The sequence below is a fragment of the Lampris incognitus genome, chromosome 18 (genome assembly GCF_029633865.1).
Source record: "Lampris incognitus isolate fLamInc1 chromosome 18, fLamInc1.hap2, whole genome shotgun sequence".
Classification (NCBI taxonomy): domain Eukaryota; kingdom Metazoa; phylum Chordata; class Actinopteri; order Lampriformes; family Lampridae; genus Lampris; species Lampris incognitus.
In genome coordinates this window covers 36,794,224-36,816,156 of record NC_079228.1, presented here as the reverse complement: position 1 = coordinate 36,816,156, position 21,933 = coordinate 36,794,224, and the positions used below count along the sequence as shown (strand labels likewise).

General features: G+C 45.8%; 2 protein-coding genes across 4 annotated transcripts in view; one reads left to right on the top strand and one right to left on the bottom strand.

Annotated features, from left to right (window-relative positions):
• Window positions 1–3,899, top strand: part of tmem65 (transmembrane protein 65) — a 33,110-nt gene extending 29,211 nt beyond the window's left edge. Inside the window, exons 7-8 of one of the 2 annotated variants that reach the window (XR_008811923.1) lie at window positions 2,198–2,470; window positions 3,454–3,899. Coding sequence is in view for 1 of the 2 variants with exons in the window: in XM_056298272.1 (XP_056154247.1) it covers window positions 2,198–2,323 (126 nt within the window). In the remaining variant the exon portion in view is untranslated. Of the gene's footprint in view, window positions 1–2,197 lie in introns of both variants that reach the window. The other variant, XM_056298272.1, reaches the window with a different exon arrangement.
• An 8,143-nt stretch (window positions 3,900–12,042) lies between these two features.
• The window catches only part of LOC130128300 (phosphatidylinositol 4-kinase beta-like), a 45,186-nt gene continuing 35,295 nt past the window's right edge, over window positions 12,043–21,933 (bottom strand). For both annotated transcript variants that reach the window (XM_056297940.1, XM_056297941.1), the window contains exons 7-14: window positions 21,352–21,461; window positions 21,064–21,168; window positions 19,090–19,213; window positions 18,669–18,782; window positions 18,240–18,391; window positions 17,970–18,102; window positions 16,373–16,493; window positions 12,043–15,897 (exon numbers count right to left, since the gene is read on the bottom strand). In XM_056297940.1, coding sequence (XP_056153915.1) covers window positions 15,716–15,897; window positions 16,373–16,493; window positions 17,970–18,102; window positions 18,240–18,391; window positions 18,669–18,782; window positions 19,090–19,213; window positions 21,064–21,168; window positions 21,352–21,461 — 1,041 coding nt within the window. In that variant the 3' untranslated portion in view covers window positions 12,043–15,715. The remainder of the gene's footprint in view (window positions 15,898–16,372; window positions 16,494–17,969; window positions 18,103–18,239; window positions 18,392–18,668; window positions 18,783–19,089; window positions 19,214–21,063; window positions 21,169–21,351; window positions 21,462–21,933) is intronic.

The window sequence follows — 21,933 nt, the reverse complement described above, 5'->3', positions numbered from 1 at the left end:
CATCACCTCTTCTGTCTGAGAGCCTCTCAGACCACATAGATCTAGACTCACATGGTGAGTCCGTCCATCACCTCTTCTGTCTGAGAGCCACTCAGACCACATAGATATAGACTCACATGGTGAGTCCCTCCATCACCTCTTCTGTCTGAGAGCCACTCAGACCACATAGATATAGACTCACATGGTGAGTCCCTCCATCACCTCTTCTGTCTGAGAGCCTCTCAGACCACATAGATATAGACTCACTTTGTGAGTCCCTCCATCACCTCTTCTGTCTGAGAGCCTCTCAGACAACATAGATATAGACTCACGTGGTGAGTCCCTCCATCACCTCTTCTGTCTGAGAGCCTCTCAGACAACATAGATATAGACTCACATGGTGAGTCCCTCCATCACCTCTTCTGTCTGAGAGCCTCTCAGACAACATAGATATAGACTCACATGGTGAGTCCCTCCATCACCTCTTCTGTCTGAGAGCCTCTCAGACCACATAGATGTAGGTGAATATGTGTACATGTAACACAATATAACAGAACGCTCCATGCATAAAGACCAACAAAAATGCAAAAATAAATTGAAAACATACAGACATGTTCAGACCGTAATTCTGCAGAGGGGCGGGGGGCGGGGGTTTTCTATGTATGGTGGCGGGGAAGAAGTTTTTGCCGGAGCCGGCCCTTCGGTGCCTGAGTGGCCTGTTTCTGTGACCTCATTCGGGGAGGTGAACGCCTATTGAGCCTTGCCACACCACAATGAGCCAAGCAAGGTTTGTGGTCTGGAAAGGCCAAACGGCTTCAGAAGCCGTTGAAAGATGCATCTGAATGGATTTGATGCACACACACACTCGCGCACACACACACACACACACACAAGTTAATTACTTGTCACACGTCACACAGATGACTGGAAAGTATGGAAGTTTTTATTGGACGTTGATAATTGTAACCTACAGAAGATAATCCATAAACAAATGCCATGATCCAAACGTATCTCACTCTCCACACGCATGCATTTTTTGTGTTGTATAAATTCATATTCACAAAAAGAGAGGGGTTTGCAAATACGCATAACTTACTCTGTAAACACGTATTTTTATTCCGCATAGAAGTGTTACGGGTTTTTACAAATGTAAATAGTTTCACCACAACAAATACGTGGAAAGTGATATTGATGCATTTGTGGGTCCATTTGTACCTGTGAAACGTGTTTTGCACATTTGTGCTTTGCTTCCTGCCCACTGACAAATAGGAGGGGAGCCACGGAGGTCACGTGACCCTCGAACCGCCAGGAAGCAAACCACAAATGTGCAAAACACGTTTCACATGTGCCAATGGACCCACAAATGCGTCAATATCACTTTCCACGTATTCGTTGTGGTGAAACTATTTACATTTGCAAAAACCTGTAACACTTCTATGCGAAGTTAAAATACGTGTTTACAGAGTAAGTTATGCGTATATGCAAATCCCTCTTTTTGTGGATATGACTTTACACAACACGAATACGAAAAAATACGTGTTTATCAGTCATTCGTCTTCAGCCGCTTCTCCGGCGTCGGGTCGCGGTGGCGGCAAGCTAAGTAGGGCACTCCAGACGTCCCTCTCCCCGGCAGTGCCTCCTCCAGCTCCTCCTGGGGGGTCCCAAGGCGTTCCCAGGCCAGATTGGACATGTAGTCCCTCCAGCGAGCTCTGGGTCTACCCCGGGGTCTCCTCCCCGTTGGCCGAGCCCGGTAAACCTCCAAAGGAAGGCGCCCAGGAGGCGTCCTAACCAGATGCCCGAACCACCTCAACTGGCTCCTTTCGATGTGAAGGAGCAGCGGCTCTGCTCCGCGCTCCCTCCGGATGTCCGGGCTCCTCACCCTGTCTCTAAGGCGGAGCCCAGACATGATGGATGGTGAAATATTTGTAGATCATGGTACACATTTGTGGATTGTCTTCTGTGGGTTACAACTATTAAAGCCCAATAAAAACTTCCATAGAAATCCCCCAATGCACACAAGGCACTCTTTTCCCCAGTCGGTTTCACTGTTAATCATCAGGACTTCATGTTTTCTTCTACAGATGAAGAACTGGTGTGTGCTTCTCAGGCACTCTTTATTTAGGCCGATTCACAACTTTTGTTGTTGTTGTTGTGCATCTGTTAAACGTTAAAACAGCAGCTTGTCACCATGTCAAGAAAGTGTTGTTCTCTCCCGCAGGGTAAAGCCATAGGTGTCACCATCGGCTGCATCTTCGGCATGTTCCCTCTCCTCTTCTTGGGTGACGACGACGAGAAGAAAGACAAGAACGCACCACCTGTCACTCACACAGCCTCCCGCCCCTAGCCGTCCTTCACCCGGACCACTTCACTTCTACCGATTGTCACTAACCAACAGCCCGTCACTAACATCTGTTTTACATGCATGCCAGTCACCACGAGGAGGAGGAGGAGGAGGATGGTGCTCGCACTCCGGGGCTCAGAGGAGCGTCAGGTCAGAGGAGTGTCATCTTTGGATTTTGTTTTATTAGTTCAACACTATATTTAAAGGGTTCATCTCCAACACAGAACACGCATGTCGGGGGAACAAAGTTCATCTCTCTTCCGTTGAAAAACATGAGCTAGCGGTGTGTACGATGAAGGCTGCCGTTGGCGGACCGAGGATTAAGTCCTGTGCCGTCACCGTTTCACGCGTCGTTCTCTTGACCGGAGACGCACCGAAACCCGTGTTAGCTCGACGTCCAAGACAACACCACACACACACACACGAACAAGAGGAACAAACGGCCAACTGCTACCTCCATAGCAATATTATACCTGTTTTGCATGACGACTCCATGTAACTTCAAATATATATATTGACTTTTTGATCTTTATATGTGATTTCGATTTGTACACTTGAAAGGCTTTGTCTGAGCTGGGCCGCATAAGGAAAGGCCGCACTAAGTCTCGTGGCACTAGCGGGAATCTGTCTGGGATCAGGCATCACCGGGTTCGGCACGAAAGCCGCCGTTTGCCTTCCAGAGCACAAGACGAGCATGTTTTCCCTCCTTTCGCTCCGTTTCTCCATCTTTTCTCTCCCTCTCTCTCTTCCCATCTGTTCATCTCTCGTCTCCCGGACACACACGCACACTAACTCTGAACTCATTAGATTTTAACGTCGACACTTTATCCTCGTTAGCGGTCTCATCGGGTCGGCAGAACGGCTCAGCTCTAGTTTTAACTGTCCAGCCCGAGGAGAAGACCCAAAGGGACTCGGTCACTGAGAACTATCTGAACCCGGATCAGAGTAACCCGCGGCATTTTGCATTTGTAACTGGATTTATTCGGATTTTATACAGCAGCTTCTCGCTCTAATTTCTAAATCTGCTGTTCCGTTGTGGGGTATTCTTTAGGGAGTAAGACCCAGTTATAGGGGGAGATTGTATTTCACCTTCATCTTGCACAGGATGGAATTTTTCTACTTGTGATTTTTAGGGGTGGCGATGATGTCAGTGTACAGTCTCAACATGCCCAATAGTTCATCGTTTACCTTCGCATGATCATCCGTGTCAGTATGGTTTGCTGTCAGTGTTGAAACACTCTGAAGAAACTCCGTGTGGACGGACTGTCAGTAACTGCTGTGTGTTGGTTGTACGTGAATATGAAAGAAACAGAAACCTGCTCAATAAAAACCACATGAAAACGTCTGCTCATAAGACCGGAAGTGGGTGGTGTTGTTGTTGTTGTTGTTGTTTCCAGCTATGTTTTCAGAAACAGGAACGACACACCGGAGCGGCAGGATGAGGAGGGAGGAGGAAGACCTGCAGTAGTGCCAAACAGGATTTGAACCAGTGCCCCCCCCCCCCGAAGATGTCCTAATCCAACATGGCAACCTGTTAAACCGACTGAACCAACAGGACACACCCCACTCGTGTTCTGAATCCGTATCGTCTTTCTTTTTTTACCCCCCCCCCCTTTCTCCCCAATTGTATCCAGCCAATTACTCCACTCCTCTGAGCCCCCCCCTGTCTCTGCTGCACCCCCTCTGCAGACTACCACATGCATCCCATACATGTGGAGTCACCGGCCGCTTCTCACCTGACAGTGAGGAGTTTCACCAGGGGGACGTAGCGCGTGGGGGGGGGTCACGTTATTCCCCCCAGTTGCCCCCCCCCTGAACAGGCGCCCCGCCCTGCTGTCAGGCTGTTAAATGCCGAGAGTAGTCTTTTGTTTTGTTTTAAACCAGTGTTTCTCAACCGGGGGTCCGCGGACCCCTAGTGGTCCGTGGTGTAATTGCAAGGGGTCCGTGCAAATAAAATCTCTTTAAAAAAAAGATCCTATGACATTTATAGAAATAGGATTATTTTACTCAAATGTGACTGAGACCTTTATCTACCTAAACTATAAAGGGTAACAGGACTTTTTTCTATAATTACATCTGTTTCACAAGTGTAATTTATTGTATTTTAATAAGAGATCTCGCTCCCGTTTGCATTGTTACAAGTCACTGCATAAAAATTCTGTTACAGATATCTGAAAGTTACTGAATACATATTCTGTTTTGTTACATATATCTGAAAGTTACTGAATACATATTCTGTTTTGTTACATATATCTGAAAGTTACTGAATACATATTCTGTTTTGTTACATATATCTGAAAGTTACTGAATACATATTCTGTTTTGTTACATATATCTGAAAGTTACTGAATACATATTCTGTTTTGTTACATATATCTGAAAGTTACTGAATACATATTCTGTTTTGTTACATATATCTGAAAGTTACTGAATACATATTCTGTTTTGTTACATATATCTGAAAGTTACTGAATACATATTCTGTTTTGTTAACTATATCTGAAAGTTACTGCATAAGAATTCTGTTTTGTTACATATATCTGAAAGTTGCTGCATAAGAATTCTGTTTTGTTAACTATATCTAAGTTACAACTGAAAGCTCTTATCTTTGCCCCAAAGAGTGAATAAATGCTATAAAGCAATTTAAAATGCAGTTTCTACTGTTTCTATCAAATTGCAACCCCCCTCCCCCAAAAAGGTTGAGAACCACTGGTTTAAACCACAGTAGTTGGTTATACCTTGTGTAAGGGTACAGACGGTGGCTACTGTTTACTGGCCCGCTCATCTCATTCAGGACAGCTTGGCCTATCGCTGGTGAGGGAGGCGGGGCTAGAGGTGCGCGCAAGGAGAGAAAAGGAAGCTGCCTGGCTCGAGTAGGACGAACGAGGGGACTGAAAACAGGCTGCGGTATTAATACAGTCCGGGAAGACGGTTCGGCTGCTAAGCGACGCGTGGGTTGTAAGGGGAGGGATTTCGGTCCAAGGGGGCCCACAGGGTGTTGTTCCGGGCGGGAGGCTAGCGGTGTAGCGGCTAGCAGCGGACCGACCGGGGGAGGGCCCACGCAGAAGGCGGCAGTGTAGGCCTTCAGTGGCGAGGTTGTAGTGGTTGCGGGGCTACATGATTCCCCTTATCGAGCTGGTAGGAACGTTAGTTTACAGCTGCTGTTTCCTCGGTTCGGGTTTACAGTGACACACTTCTGCTGCGCAGGCTTTTTTTTGGCTGTTGTAATGGCGGAAGGAATAAATGGTGCCCGTTGTGTAGCCGAAAGAGAAAGTTGTCACGACTCCTGCTTGAGCTACTCTACAAGGACACATTAGCTTCCTCGTCGAACGGAAGTCGGTGTAGCTGTAACACGGTTAAGCTGGTAGGGGATCGTCGCTTGCGGAGCGGGAGGCGGAAGTACGTCATCTCACGAGCACGCGCTTGCAGCGTAAAGGAGCTGGGAGGACCAGGAGCCGCTGGAAAAGTCCCTGCCACGCATCTCAGCGAGTCACCCTGCCTCACGTGGTATATAAGTTACCCACCCTGCGTGGCCTGGCGTTTGGATTTTTATGTTTTTGACCCTCGCCAGAAACTGAGGTATGTTTTTTATTTTTCTAATTGAACTCAATCTGGCGGGAATTCGTGGGCAACCGCCGCAGCCGGGACGCGAACCCGTATCTCCCGCACCGCGGGTGACATCGCTAACCGCTCGACTAAAGGGTCCGACCCCTTAGCCAAGGGGCTACCGAGCCTGTTCCTCCGTGATCGTCACATTGCCCCCTTCCTTCGGGACTCGCGTCCGCGCGCATCCCACTTCTGACACCAATGTAGCGGACTCGGGGAGGGTCTTTAGTCGATTGGTTAGCGTTGTCGCCCGCGGTGCGGAACACACGAGTTCGCGTCCCGACTGTGACGGTCCGGTCGGGCTGCCCCCCGGTTGTTTTGTAAACCGGCTTTGTGTTGTTGAGGAACTGTCGAACAATTTTGTTTTACTAAAACCTTTTTCACCTGTGGTAGGTTTCTGGTTTGTTGACTCTGTGTATGCATTTTGTGGAGTTGCTACTGCCCTGGAGTAGAGGCGTCCCGCCTACCCAGCTAGGCACTGGGAGGGGAGGGATGGTGCTAAGCTAAGGTTTATGTCAGGAGCTCGCCACACATCCTGAAGCCCACCTTGCCATACCTGTGTTGGCTCATATGGGATCAGAGGGCCAAGCCAGATAGGTAAAATGTCGGTAGGTACTGGAGCTAATTGTACTAGGGCAGTGTTTCTCAACCCTGTCCTCAAGGACCCCCTATCCTGCATATTTTCTTTGCAACCCTGAATAGGTGTACCTGTTTGTAGTTATTCAACCAATCAGCAATGAATTTTGTCAGATGTTGCACACCTTGCATGATTAAGTGCTGCGAGATGATTGGTCGAGTAAGTACAAGCAGGGCTACCTATGCAGGGTTACAATGAAAATCTGCAGGGTAGGGGGTCCTTGAGGACTGGGTTGAGAAACACTGTACTAGGGGGCCCAGACCTAGATCTGGTGTTCTTCTAGAAATCCGGGGCAGGCCTATACTAATTACACCCCTACCTAGCGGGACTCCTTCCCCACTACACTTGTTTGTTTTTCACATGGCTTGTGGGCCAATACATTCACTGAATGTTGTATTGGAATGTAACGGGCAATGCATCTTAGGATGCTTCATTCGTTCGTTCATTCATTCATTTATTTATTCTTTTAACTTTGTGAATTTTTATCCTTCACCTGGTCCTCGTGTGAGTCTACTTGCATGGCCACACGAGGGTGACAGTGTGCATCTCTTGCCCAGGTACTGATCTGTCAATTGTCTCTAACATACTTCTGATTGCCACTTGTCTGTGAGTTTGTGTATGGTCTGGGTAGATTGTGGAACTGAATTGCCCTTCTGGGATAAATGAAGTTGTCTGAATCTCCTCATTTTTCATGTTAGAGTACTAGATGTTCTCCTACCACATATTATCAAAAACATAATATTAGATTGTATTGAGGGAACCCAGCCACTGAGGATGCACAAGTCAGTGCATTCTTCGTGCCAGTCCCAAGGGAAGAGTATGTCAGGAGCGTGCTGGAGGTGAAGAGAGTGTCAGACAGAGTGATGAGTATGAAGCTGGAAATCAAAGGTGTATTGATGAATGTTATCAGTGCATATGCCCTGCAAGTTGGGTGTGAGATGGAAGAGAAAGAAGAATTCGGGAGTGCGTTGGATGAAGTGGTGGAGAGGGTACCCAAGGAGGAGAGAGTGGTCATTGGGGCGGACTTCAATGGGCATGTTGGTGAAGGAAACAGAGGTGATGAGGAGGTGATGGGAAGGTATGGTGTCAAGGTGAGAAATGTGGAAGGACAGATGGTGGTGGATTTTGCGAAAAGGATGGAAATGGCTGTGGTGAATACATATTTCAAGAAGAGTGAGGAACACAGGGTGACGTATAAGAGTGGAGAAAAGTGCACACAGGTGGACTATATCTTGTGTAGAAGACACCATCTAAAAGGGATTGGAGACTGCAAGGTGGTGACAGGGGAGAACGTTGCTAGGCAGCATCAAATGGCGGTCTGTAGGATGACATAGGAGACCAAGAAGAGGAAGAGAGTGAAGGCAGAGTCAAGGATCAAATGGTGGAAGTTGAAGAAGGAAGACGGTTGTGTGGTGTTCAGGAAGTAGTTAAAACAGGCACTGGGTGGTAGTGAAGAGTTCCCAGATGGCTGGGCAACCACTGCAGAAACAGTGAGGGAGACAGCTAGGAAGGTACTTGGTGTGTCATCAGGACAGGAGAAGGAAGACAAGGAGACTTGGTGGTGGAATGAGGAAGTACAGCAAAGTATACAGAGGAAGAGGTTGGCAAAGAAGAAGTGGGGTAGTCAGAGAGGTGGAAAATTTAGACAGGAGTATGAGGAGATGCAGTGTAAAGCAAAGAGAGAGGTGGCAAAGGCAAACAAAAAGGCGTATGGTGATTTGTGTGAGAGGTTAGACACTAAATGCCCTTTTCCCACTGGCCAAAAAACAGCTAACATCCGCCTTTTTACATTGACCAGAGGCGGACCTTAGCAGGTTTTTTGCGGGGGTTTTGGCCAGTGGGAAAAGGGTATAAGGACTTGTACCGATTGGCTAGACAGAGAGACCGAGCTAGGAAGGATGTGCAGCAGGTAAGGGCGATCAAGGATAGAGATGGAAATGTGCTGACAAGCGAGGAGAGTGTGCTGAGAAGGTGGAAGGAGTACTTTGAGGGGCGGATGAATGAAGAAAAAGAGAGAGAGAGAGAAGGTTGGATGATGTGGGGATAGTGAATCAGGAAGTGCGGTGGATTAGCAAGGAGGAAGTGAGGGCATCGATGAGGAGGATGAAGAGTGGAAAAGGCAGTTGTTCCAGATGATGTACCTGTGGAGGCATGGAGGTGTTTAGGAGAGATGGCAGTGGAGTTTTTAACTAGATTGTTTAACACACTCTTGGAACGTGAGAGGATGCCTGAGGAGTGGAGAAGAAGCATGGTACCGATTTTCAAGAATAAAGGTGATGTGCAGAACTGTAGCAACTACAGAGGTATAAAGTTGATCAGCCACAGCATGAAGATATGGGAAAGAGTAATAGAAGCTAGGATAAGAGGAGAGGTGATGATCAGCGAGCAGCAGTATGGTTTCATGCCAGGAAAGAGCAGCACAGATGTGACGTTTGCTTTGAGAATGTTGATGGAGAAGTATAGAGAAGGCCAGAAGGAGTCACATTGTGTCTTTGTATGACAGGGTGCCGAGAGAGGAGGTGTGGTATTGTATGAGTAAGTCGGGAGTTACAGAGAAGTATGTAGGAATGGTGCAGGATATATATGAGCAAAGTGTGGTAGTGGTGAGGTGTGTGGTTGGAATGACAGATGTGTTCAAGGTGGATCAGGGATTACATCAAGGATCGGCTCTGAGCCCTTTCTTGTTTGCAATGGTGATGAACAGGTTGATGAACAAGATCAGCAGGAGTCTCCGTGGACTATGATGTTTGCGGATGACATTGTGATCTGTAGCGAGAGTAGGGTGCAGGTTGAGGAGAGCCTGGAGAGGTGGAGGTATGCACAAGAGAAGAGGAATGAAAGTCAGTAGGAGCAGGATGTAATAGGGAGGACAATGGAACGGTGAGGATGCGAGTAGAGGTGATTAAGGAGTATGAGTTTAAATACTTGGGGTCAACTGTTCAAAGTAATGGGGAGTGTAGAAGAGGCATGAAGAAGAGAGTGCCGGCAGGGTGGAGTGGGTGGAGAACCAGCAAGAGTACCAGCAAGCGTTAAAGGGAAGGTTTACAAGATGGTTGTGAGACCAGCTATGTTATGTGGTTTGGAGTAAGGCTGCACGATATTAGGAAAATATGTGATAACGTTGTTGAATATTGCGATGATATGACTCGCGATCAATAAATAAATAAATATTGGAAGTATGCAGTTTTAATGTCTCTGCTTTAGGTTTGCTGCTAACATAGACCCCAGACAATGAACAGCCTATGCACACCGAATAAAAAAATGAAATGCATCATTTCCATTCTAGCAACATGGTTTTATTGGGGAAAAAAGATGCACCTTGCTACAGTCGCTATATTGACAACGAACAAATACCACCAACTTCGTTGCATGGCAGTACAGTTCCTTCATCCCTTTAACACCACATCTGGGCCTATTTAAATATAGCAGCTGCTTGGGAGTTTATGATTACGTAAAAATCTCAATTTAAAACTGATGTCTTACCAGTTTTGCAGAGTGAGTAACTAATGTTAGAATTTTATTTTTTACGTTATATTTTGTTGATACTGAGGCGTAATCGGCCAAGTGACACTACCGCCTTTTTTCCAGAAAGGGGACACCAAAGTTAACACAAACTGCATATACTATTTATTGCAGTTCAAGCAGTCTTTTGCGATATGTATATCGCGCATGTTGATATCGCGATGAAGGTAAATTTTCGATATATCATGCAGCTCTAGTTTGGAGACCGTGGCACTGATGAAAAGACAGGAGGTGGAGGTGGAGGTGGCAGAGTTGAAGATGCTAAGCTTTTCAGTGGGAGTGACGAAGAAGGACAGGATTAGGAAGGAGTATATTAGAGGGACAACTCAGGTTGGACGGTTTGGAGACAAAGCAAGAGAGGCAAGATGGAGATGGTTTGGACATGTGTGGAGGAGAGATGCTGGGTATACTGGGAGAAGGATGCTGAATATGGAGCTGCCAGGGAAGAGGAGAAGAGGAAGGCCAAAGAGGAGGTTTACGGCTGTGGTGAGGGAGGACATGCAGGTGGCTGGTGTGACAGAGGAAGATGCAGAGGACAGGAAGAGATGGAAATGGATGATCCGCTGTGGCGCCCCCTAACGGGAGCAGCCAGAAGTAGTAGTAGTAGATTATATTGAGGGACTGGACCTTCATTCACACCCTGACGGCTTGACAGAACAGCCAGGTGGTTTTCGCTCCAAGCTAGCTTAATGAGATAAACCGTCATATTTTAGTCAACAGAAAGATTGAACAAGCTTAGACAAACTTTAAACATCTCATGAACATCTAGCTGTCATGTTATTGATGTCAAAGTTCATAGTGGCAGATGAACATCACCCTTCATCGGCGTAGTAATACAAACACAACATTTGGAGAAAAAAAAGTTTGGGGTTTTTATTGATCGACATGCAGCTGAAGGTAAAAGACATGGTATAAGCTGTGTTTCTGTACGACTGACAAACCGGAACAGACACGCCGACGTTTAAAGAGCTTCTGAACAGCTGTTTTTACACCAACCAGATCTCAAAGAATTTTACATTTCAGATCATCTGTGTGAACTACAGCCGGGTCGCAGGAACAAACATCTGATGGAACAAAAGAAAAGGGACACTGGCGTCCTCCCCTTTTAAGGGATGGATGTACATATATTCAGTGTCTGTGGGAGGAGGAGGCATAGGAGGAGACCATGACGTCAGAGATGAGGAGTCAGTTTGATTTGTCAGAGGACAAGAGGGAAAAATCTTGCCTCTTGTCTTTCAGAGGAAGGTCAAAGGTCAGGCTGATAGAGACGTATTGCCTTGCTCACATCTTGGGCACATGAGCATGGTGATATCACAGGGGTGTTTAAGTGATTTTGCACTATTTATTCTCTGAATGTCTGGTCATAAAATAAATTCCCTGCTGATGGGGGGCGGGGAAGCAAATCAGAAACTATTTGAAGGATTCTGATGGTCTCTAAAAGAGGAAACCGTTAAAACCACCAGTGTGTATTTGGACACTGATCAAGTGGTTTTAATGGTTTCCATCACAAACCATTAACCTGATCCTGCTAGTTTCCATTATAGACATGCCAATACAGGCCATAACATACCATCAAAAAAACACTACAATTCCTAATTTAACCAATTCAACCATCAGGAAATGCCGTAGGGATTTTTGATATTTGTTTTTTCCCCATGTGATTTTTCCCTGGACAGAGAAAAAAAAAGTTCTCAAGTCCCTTCAATGACATCAGCCTCTGCTTCCATCTCCTCCCTTTTAATGAATCTTGATGAGATGACTCTGTGTTTAACATTTTTTAAAAAAAGACTCTCCAGCAGCTTTAGGCCGCTTGAAGCGTTTCTCTGAATGCAGAACTACAATGACAAGAGCTTAAAAACGCTTACCGCACCATTCAAGAGAAAATGCAGGACAAACCCAAACTGGCTGGAGAGAACGGTAATCGGACGAACAGAAACCGACTTTAAACAAATATAAATGCACTTAGAAATTCAGTTCAAATGTGTCGAGAGCTGGGAGGAGAATAAAAAGGCAATGAAAGGTTTTTTCTTTCCCCACCTTGGGTTATTTCAATAATCTGAAGTGGTTTCCTCTCACGAGTCCCTTTATTACGAGTCCATGTCGCCGCTAACTTCTGGAACTGAACAATAGTCACGATCAGTTGAGTCATTTTAAATGTAACATATTATGACCAGACCAGGAGTTACGATTAATATTGAGTAAAATTAAACCCGTATAAGCGCTCTGAATTGGCTGATCTCTCCTGTACACACATCGTTCTCTACCATCTTAACTTCTTATAGGGTTGATTTAAATGAACCTCTACCAGAAAGGGGAGAGGAAGACGCGTCAGGGTATTGAGACTGATCCCACTTAGACCCAACGCCCGATAAAAGCACTTTCCAGATTCGAGACTCATTCCTCAGGTCTCCTGCTGCATTGGTAAAGGTTGTACCTCCTTTGGGTCTCAAGGCATCAATTTTGTTTTACACAGGAAAAAAAATAACTAATTACATATACACAAACCTAAAGACAAAAAAGTATTTGCTATTAAAGTTGCTTAAATTGTAAACCTTACTCATCAAAGTAACAGATTATGGTGGCTTCCTCTAAAAAGGAATAGGCGATGCTAGCTAGCTAACACGGTGCTGCTTTCACAACAAGATACCTGTGCTTCCTCTCCATTAGTGGTTAGGGCAACAAAGCCTTAAAAACAAATGTACACCTCTCAAACGTAAGACTATACAGGATTATTTTGATCACAATCACCTTATTTCAGTCAAATAATCTACGTAATAATCCAGGGAAGTATTCTAGGCAAAGAAACCTGTTTGAGCCCAAATTGTACTAGTTTCCTCACAAAACCATAGTACTGTTTTCTGTTTATACGCTTCTATAGTTTGACATTTACTTACTAGAATAAGGCCATTGGAAGGTGTTAACCAATATTCTTTATCATAGTATATAATATTATATAGACAGTTACCTTTAAAAAAAGGTTCAGCAATAATAAGTACGTCTGTCTGAGGAAAAACAAGGTTTTTAGTCGACTATCATCATATAAAACATTCACATATCCAGGAAACTGATGATCATTGATCTCCTTATGAAGAAAAAACACTTTCTGACAAACAGAAAAAGATAACTTGCTCTCTCTTGCTTCTTTCATTTACATAATCTGCTCAACTGTCTCTCTCCTGATTGGCTGGAGTTAATCACAGGAAATGTATAAGGGTGCCAACAGGACGAGAGTTGTGCATTCGTTAAATATGCAAATTTTGACAGCACAACAGTAGCACATGATACATAATGATGAGACCTTAATTAACTTAAAAGTTGCACACAAAAGCACAGTTAGTGGAATATTAGGAATGAATGAATTTTTTTGCATAAATCAGTTAATTATAACCATTTCGCCACAGGTCAACAGCTTTTTGAGGTGCAAGTTGACTCTTCAGTCGTGGTTCCTTTTATGATCCAAGTCGCAGACAGTCCGAGTTTCTTCAAGTAGGAGGGAGTGTCTGGGAAAACCACAGTACTTCTGAATCCGCATACTCTTATAATTAAACCTTAAACAATGAGCTACTGTCACCGACAACGAAACCACATATGTTTAATCCCGCTAATTTTTAACGTGCGATACCAAATAGTGTAAGTTATCCCAAACTCTGCACGTGTGAGTTTCAGCACGAGATGAAAGTAAACCAAATGCTGTTTTAGAGAGCGTGACGTGAGATTGAAATTAAACGGAGACCACCGATTCTCAGCCTGGTGTCAGAAAACAAGACAAAAAGCAGCAAAAATGAAATGGTGGCGTTAAAAAATAGGCTCTTTTTTTCCACCTTAAACTTTTCGCAATGCGTTCCTTTGATCCTTCCACTAGAATAGATTTTTATCACTGGTAGTGTTTTCCATTGAAAAGAATGGGCCTTGGCTCGCTGCTAGCTTGTGGCTACTGCCGCCTCTGACTGTCCTGTTAGCATAGCTGTCAATCCCCATGGGTTTGCATGGGGATTGACAGCTACGCTAACAGGGCAGTCAGGATCATTTCCTCTCGGCTGCAGATTGGGAAGAGAAAATGGAGGCTGGCAGATTAAAAGCGTCGGGATTCCTCCGAGAGGTGGTCCGATTCTGCCTTCACGCTGGCCATGGATGACCGAAGATCAAAACCCTGAAAATGCCCACTGACGTGTTTCTGGCGGGAAATAAGACCTAAAAACCAGCAATAATTCCAATGCCACAACCAAGGACAGAGCCTTGTCAAGTTTGAGGAATGGCATTAATTTCAAATAAAACACTCAAAATGAACATTTTTCATCCCCGAAATTATTTTTGTAGTCATTAAATCCTAAAAGGTGTCGGGACCTGACGCACTGCTACTCGGTGGATCGCTCTGCTTGGTTTGGTTTCTCCTACAACAAACCCAAACACGATAAACTGGTACATGCAGAGGGCAACAAGGTTGATCGGTGAAGAACATTTCCATCGTGAATTTGAGGGGCTTAAAAAAATATTTTCAGCGTGGGAACATGAGCCGACTAAATCATTCAGACATATTAAACGCAGCTTCAGTTCACAAATAACTTTCCAGTTTACTTAAAGACACTCTTTCGAATGGACAAAGTAGGGAGGAGTGTGCAGGCTGACAAGAATTGAACTCCAAATATCAGTTTATTCTCCAACACTCTTTAAGCCTTGAAAGAGCAAAGAAAAGTCCAGAATACAAAACATCCAGCGAGTAGATCATTTTGTGCTTTCCCCCCCCCCCCTCCTCGCCGCTTTGTCAAAGGCCTCTCATTTTCTTTGAGAGCAATCAAAGGTACAGAAGACTTTTCCCTCCTCTGATTGGTCCAGGAGTGTTCCACTGGGTCACATGATACTTCCTCCCCCATCTTTCTCAAGTCAGCAGAAAGGCCAGGAGGGGCGGAAGGAGATGTGTGGCGCTCCCCTCTCTCTCCTTAACGACCGAAGGATGAAGAGGAGAGGAGGTGAGGATGAGGAGGAACTCTGGCAGAGGTTGCGGGTTCCGATAGTGTTTGGATGTGTAGTGTTTGCAGGTTCCGATAGAGTTTGGATGTGTAGTGTTTGCAGGTTCCGATAGTGTTTGGATGTGTAGTGTTTGCAGGTTCCGATAGTGTTTGGATGTGTAGTGTTTGCAGGCTCCGATAGTGTTTGGATGTGTAGTCGTTTGCGCGAACAACGAACTACTGGCCTCGGTTCATACATGCAGCTTTACATGCACGTCCTGCATGCACATGTATGCATCTGCCGTCCCGTAAAAACAGACAGACAGGGCAAAGCTAGCAGCCACCGCTGACCAGCCGAGCTGCAGTACACACCCCGTGTGAGTGTGTGTCCGTGTGTGTGTGCGTTTGCTTTGCTTGCATTACTAGAAGGGGAATCTGGAACGTGTGTTGTGTAAAGTGAAACGTCTGTCTCGTGTCGTTCCAGGGAATCCGTTGGCACGATGAGCGGTGGTCCTGCTCGGTGTCCATCAGGGTTTAGTTTGACGGTGGCTGGCTGGTATTTCTTCCTTCAGACACCTTGTCAGGTGACCATGTGTCGCACCGACATCCTCTCACTGGCTGGTAAAACGATGACAGCGGCTGGTGAATCTCTCTCGCCCCCCCCCCCTACCCCCCCGGCGGCGATCACATGATGCCGTTGGTGACGTACTGGAAGGAGTCGTAGAGTTTGGTGGTGATGGAGCGCATGGAGCCGTCCACCATCTGCTCCACCAGCAGCTGGAGCTGCTCCTCCGTCAGAGCCATGTGGAAGCGCTCCTTCAGCCCACGGATGGTGCTGGAGCCATGAAAACAGGGCAGATGGGAGCCTGGAGGAGGAGAGACGAGGAGAAGCGATTTGACTTTTTTTCTTTTCTTTTCTGGATCGTTCCCCCTTTTTCTCCCCAGTTGTACTTGGCCAACTACCCCGACTCTTCCGAGCCGTCCAGGTCTCTGCTCCACCCCCTCTGCCGAGCCGGGGAGGGCTGCAGATTATCACATTCGACAGCCACTTTTTTTCACCTGACAGTGAGGAGTTTCACCAGGGGGACATAGCATGTGGGAGGATCATGCTATTCCCCCCCAGTTCCCCCTCCTCCCCCCCCCCCCCGACTGACCTGAGGCGGTACCAGTGCAGCGACCAGGACACATACCCACATCCGGCTTCCCACCCGCATACACAGCCAATTGTGTCTGTAGGGACGCCTGACCAAGCCAGAGGTAACACGGGGATTCGAACCAGCGATCCCTGTGTTGGGAGATTTGACATGTGTGTGTGTGTGTGTGTGTGTGTGTGCTTCTCACCTTGCTGCATGATCTCTACTATCTGCACAACCTTCTCCATGTGCTTCCTGGCAGCGATGAGACCCTGAAGCATCAGCATCTTGTAGTAGATGAACATATCTCCGTCCAGCCCCCCCATCACCTGACCACACACAGACACATTCTCAGTCATCACACCACTCTGAGTAAACACCAGCACCGAATGTGGGTCGAACCGGAGGTGTCGGCGGGTGGCGTTGGCAGAAAAAAGCAAGACTTGTCTGGAACTGAGCTGAAGGTGTTTCTTCAGTTTTCTGATGAAGACGAGTTTGAAATGTGCCGTTGGGTTGACCACCTCCCCCCGTTTACTAAAATTTGATGATATAAATCGGTGTGTGATGAACATGGTGTAGACAGAGATACTGCGTGCTACCAAGCCGTGTACTAATACGGGTGAATACTTCGATCTGGCTTAACGGCCGGTTCAGAGTGGAGAAACCATGGGACACTGACACAGTCTTCACCAAGCACACACCATGATATTCATCTTCATCATGGTGATTTAAAGATGATTTGGGGGGGGGGGGGATCTGTTTCCCCCCTTTTTTCTCCCCAATTGTATCCAGCCAATTACCCCACTCTTCCGAGCCGTCCCGGTCGCTGCTCCACCCCCTCTGCTGATCCGGGGAGGGCTGCAGACCACCACATGCCTCCTCCCATACATGTGGAGTCGCCAGCCGCTTCTTTTCACCTGACAGTGAGGAGTTTCACCGGGGGGATGTAGCGCGTGGGAGGATCACGCTATTCCCCCCCGAACAGGTGCTCCGACCGACCAGAGGAGGCGCTAGTGCAGTGACCAGGACACATACCCACGTCCGGCTTCCCACCCCCAAACGTGTCTGTAGGGATGCCCGACCAAGCCGGAGGCAACACGGGGATTCAAACCGACGATCCCCGTGTTGGTAGGCAACAGAACAGACCGCCGCCACGCTACCCGGACGCCCAAGATGATGATGTCATTTTTGATCATATTTACAGATCATTACAATCACAGTATACACACAGGAAGGTGTGTGTGTCCATATATATATATATATATATATATATATATATAGTCAGGAAGGTGTGTGTGTGTGTCTATATATATATATATATATAGTCAGGAAGGTGTGTGTGTCTATATATATATATATATATATATATATATATAGTCAGGAAGGTGTGTGTGTCTATATATATATATATATATATAGTCAGGAAGGTGTGTGTGTCTATATATATATATATATATATATATATATATATATATATATAGTCAGGAAGGTGTGTGTGTCTATATATATATATATATATATATATATATATATATAGTCAGGAAGGTGTGTGTGTCTATATATATATATATATATATATATATATAGTCAGGAAGGTGTGTGTGTCTATATATATATATATATATATATAGACAGGAAGGTGTTGTTTCACCACACGTGTTTGCATGCTAACTCATGGTGCCTGCTGTAATTTATGATTTGACGTCGCAGACGGCGTGCGTCTCTGAGAGGCGGGCGTGATTTCACGCGTTCGTCTTCGGGCTGTCGGGCGAGAGGAAACGGCGGCGTGGTGCTTCTCTGCTCACATCTACAAACTCGGAGGTGAGTTTGAAGGCGGACGTCTCGAAGCCGAGGTTCCGAGGAGAGCTGGACAGGATGAAGCCGAAGTCGATGTGAATGATGTGACCCTCCGAGTCCAACAGGATGTTCCCATTATGTCTGGGAGAGGGGGGGGGGGGGAGATGAATAGTGTGAGAAAGTCAATAAAGAAAGACAGAATAAATCAGACAGTCTAACAAGTCACACAGATGGGAGTCAGACAGACAGGCAGACAGACAGACAGGTGTGCTGTGTACCTGTCTTTCACCTGCAGCAGGTAGCAGATGAGGCTGTATCCAGCACAGCTCTGAACGAAGTTCCTCTGAGCGGTGAGGAACGCCTCGGTGGTGTAACTGCCGTGTTCCTGCAGGAAGTAATCCAGGAGAGAGAGCTGGCTCTGTTTACGAACCTGCCCCCCCCCCACACACACACACACACACACAAACAAACACACACACAGGTTAAAGTGTTGACTCGGTGTCACTGACAACGGGAGGCTCCTCGTTTTGATGTATAAAGTGTCAAATTCCAGTCTGTTAACAAAGGAAACATGACGCTCGTGTGAAGGTAGGCCTACACGGGATTCGGTAGACCAGTCCCAGAGTCCTGCGAAATGTCTACTACAATTTCAGTTACCCATAGTTCTTTGCTTTATGCTTTAGCTGTGTGTGTGTGTGATAACCCACCTGGTGCAAAGACACGGCGTTGAGGACGGGTTCTATCATCCCGCTGTCTGATGACATCACCAGGATCTTATAGGGCTTAATCCACAGAGGAACCCGCTCCTGCTGCCAGATAGACTACACACACATGAACAGAAGGGTATAAATCACGGAAGTCATATTTATTCGTAGTACTACTTGTAGTTTAGTAGTACCATCTTCAGCATCGTTATCAGTGTCAGTATACTGATAACTGTGTCTGACAGGACAGTACTTTCAGTAGAAGTGACATTAGCAGTGGTATAAGTGGTAGAGCAGTATTAGTAGTACTTGTTGCAGTATATTGCTACATACAGTTATTGAGTACAGATTAATAACTAAATAATTTGATATTAACCACTTCTCTGTCTAGTAACGAGAAGCAGCACTACTGGTAGATTTGTACCTGAAGTTGACTGAGGACCTGGTAGGCCAGCAGCTCCTGTCTCAGGTCGTCTCCACACTTCACAATGACGGAGAGGAGTCTCCAGTTAGGAAGGTGTCCATATGGAGAGACCTCCCTGATCCTCCTGGATGGGAGGAAGGGAGAGAGAGACAGACAAAGAAAGGCAAGGCACATTTATTTATATAGCACATTTCAGCAACAAGGCAATTCAAAGTGCTTTACATAACACATAAACAGCATTAAGAAAGGCAATAAAAAGACATTTAAAAACAAATAAAAACAGTTAAAGTTACACTGCAGCATAAGATGAAAATCAAAAGCTTCAAATTTTATTTAATCGTATGCAGCGGCAAAGAGGAGAGTCTTCAGCCTTGATTTAAAAGAGCCGAGAGTTGCAGCAGACCTGCAGTTTCCTGGGAGTTTGTTCCAGATATGTGGTGCGTAAAAACTGAAAGCTGCCTCTCCGTGTTTACTTTTGACTTTGGGGACAGAAAGCAGACCTGTCCCAGACCATCTGAGAGGTCTGCAGCATTCTGAATCAGCTGCAGCTATTTGATTGATTTTATATATATATTTATTTTTCCCAGAAAGACCTGCAGAGGCACCGTCACAGCAGTCGAGTTGACTGAAGATAAATGCATGGACAAGTTTTTCCAAATCCTGCTGAGACATAAATACTTTAATTCTTGCTATATTCTTCAGGTGATAGTAGATGGACTTTATAATTGTATTAATGTAGCTGCCTAAATTCAGGTCGGAGTCCACAACCTCACCGAGATTTCTGGCTTGGTTCGTGGTTTAGCTGAGCCCTGACTTAATCATTCTTCCTTGGCTCCAAAGAAAATAACTTCAGTTTTATCTTTGTTTAATGGAAGAACATTCTGAACATCCAGTCGTTTATTTGTTCAGTGCACTTAGTCCCCTGGTGATATGGTTATGTAAATCTGTGTGTCATCTGCATAATTTTATTTTAATTTATTTCTTTTTGGGGGATTTTTCTCCCCAATTGTATCTGGCCAATTACTTCACTCTTCTGAGCCATCCCAGTTGCTGCTCCACCCCCTGTGCTGCTTCTTTTCACCTGACAGTGAGGGGTTTCGCCAGGGGGACGTAGCACGTGGGAGGATCACGCTATTCCCCCCAGTTCCCTTTCTCCCCTGAACATGAACCCTGACTGACCAGAAGAGGCGCTAGTGCAGTGACCAGGACACATACCCACGTCTGGCTTCCCACCTGCAGACACGGCCAATTGTTTCTGTAGGGATGCCCGACCAAGCCGGAGGGAACACAGGGATTCGAATCGGCCATCCCCATGTTGGTAGGCAACGGAATAGACTGCTAAGCTACCTGGACGCCCCCTTCGTCTGCATAATTATGTTAACATATTTTGTTGTTTTCCATAATCTGAACTAGTTGGAGCATATAGATGTTAAACAGGAGCGGACCCAGAAGGGAGCCTTGGGGAACTCCACAGGTCATTTTTGTACGCTCAGATTTGTAATTCCCTATAGACACAAACCAGTCCCTGTCCTTTAATTAAGAAGGATTCAAACCAGTTTAGTGCTGTAACAGAAAGTATGAAAGCACCCGACTCCACACAGGAAGTCATCATATTAAGACAAGTCAGAGTCAAACCCACAGATAATGTTCCAGTTTTCAAAAAGTCTATTTAACAAGTAAGATCAAGAACAGACCCCTAACCTTGACATCAGTAGAAATATAAGAGGTCTTCTTTGACCAGGGAAAAACAGGCTGCTAACTTTTACAATGCTTTCCCATTTGAAACAGCTGTACAATATCTGACATGAACACACACCTGCAGACACACCGCTCTTCATTTAAAAACCAAGTCTCACAAAATTACCTCCACCTCCACCCACAACTTTTATTTTCTTTGATATGACAATTTATTAGTTTTAACTTTGCAGTAAATCCCTGTCGACGGTTTTAAGTGAAGACAGAAGCAAGACTAACCGGACTTTCTCCTCCCAGGGTTCTTTGAGGGCGACGGCTGATGGGTCCTCCGGGTCTCTCCTGAAGGAGGTGGGCGTGTGGGCCAGGTTCTCTGAAAGGCGACGTCTAGAGACCAGTACAGGCCCGCATCACAACCAGGTTCATAACACTCCCTTCAACATTTCATGACCCCCTCCCCAAACCGACCCCAAAAAGAACCCAACATACTCCAGATCAAACTACTTAAATATCAGATAACTTTATTAGAGATGAGTACTTTTTTATCTTTCACTGTAGGGGTGTGTGTACCTGATATCTCCAGCTGCGATGAAGACTGGTTCTTTGCTCTCTAGACTGGTGATGCTGTCCACAGAGAACTGACTGATGTTATCACTGCTACTGGTCTGCCCTTCCGCTAACTGGAACACAGATACAGATACAAAGATATAGACACACGGTATAAACACACACACACTTATATATATACTTAATTGCCTCACACACACACACACAGATGGGTGACAAATTAAAGGGAAAATCCAACATAAGGTGTCGGGCCACCACAAGTCTCCAGAACAGCTTCAGTGCTCCATGTCATAGATTCTGCAAGTCTCTGAGGGATGGAACGCCATTCTTGCAAAAGATATTCCCTCATTTGGTGTTTTGATGGTTGAGGTGGAGAGCTCGGTTCAACACATCGGTCCAAAATCTCCCATGGGTGCCCAATTGGGTTGGGATCTGGTGACTGAAGGCCATAGCATGTGATTTACATCATTTTCATCCTCATCAAACCATTCAGTGACCCCTCGTGTCCTGTGGATGGGGGCCTTGTCATCCTGGAAGAGACCACTCCCATCAGGATAGAAATCATAGGATAAAGGTGATCACTCA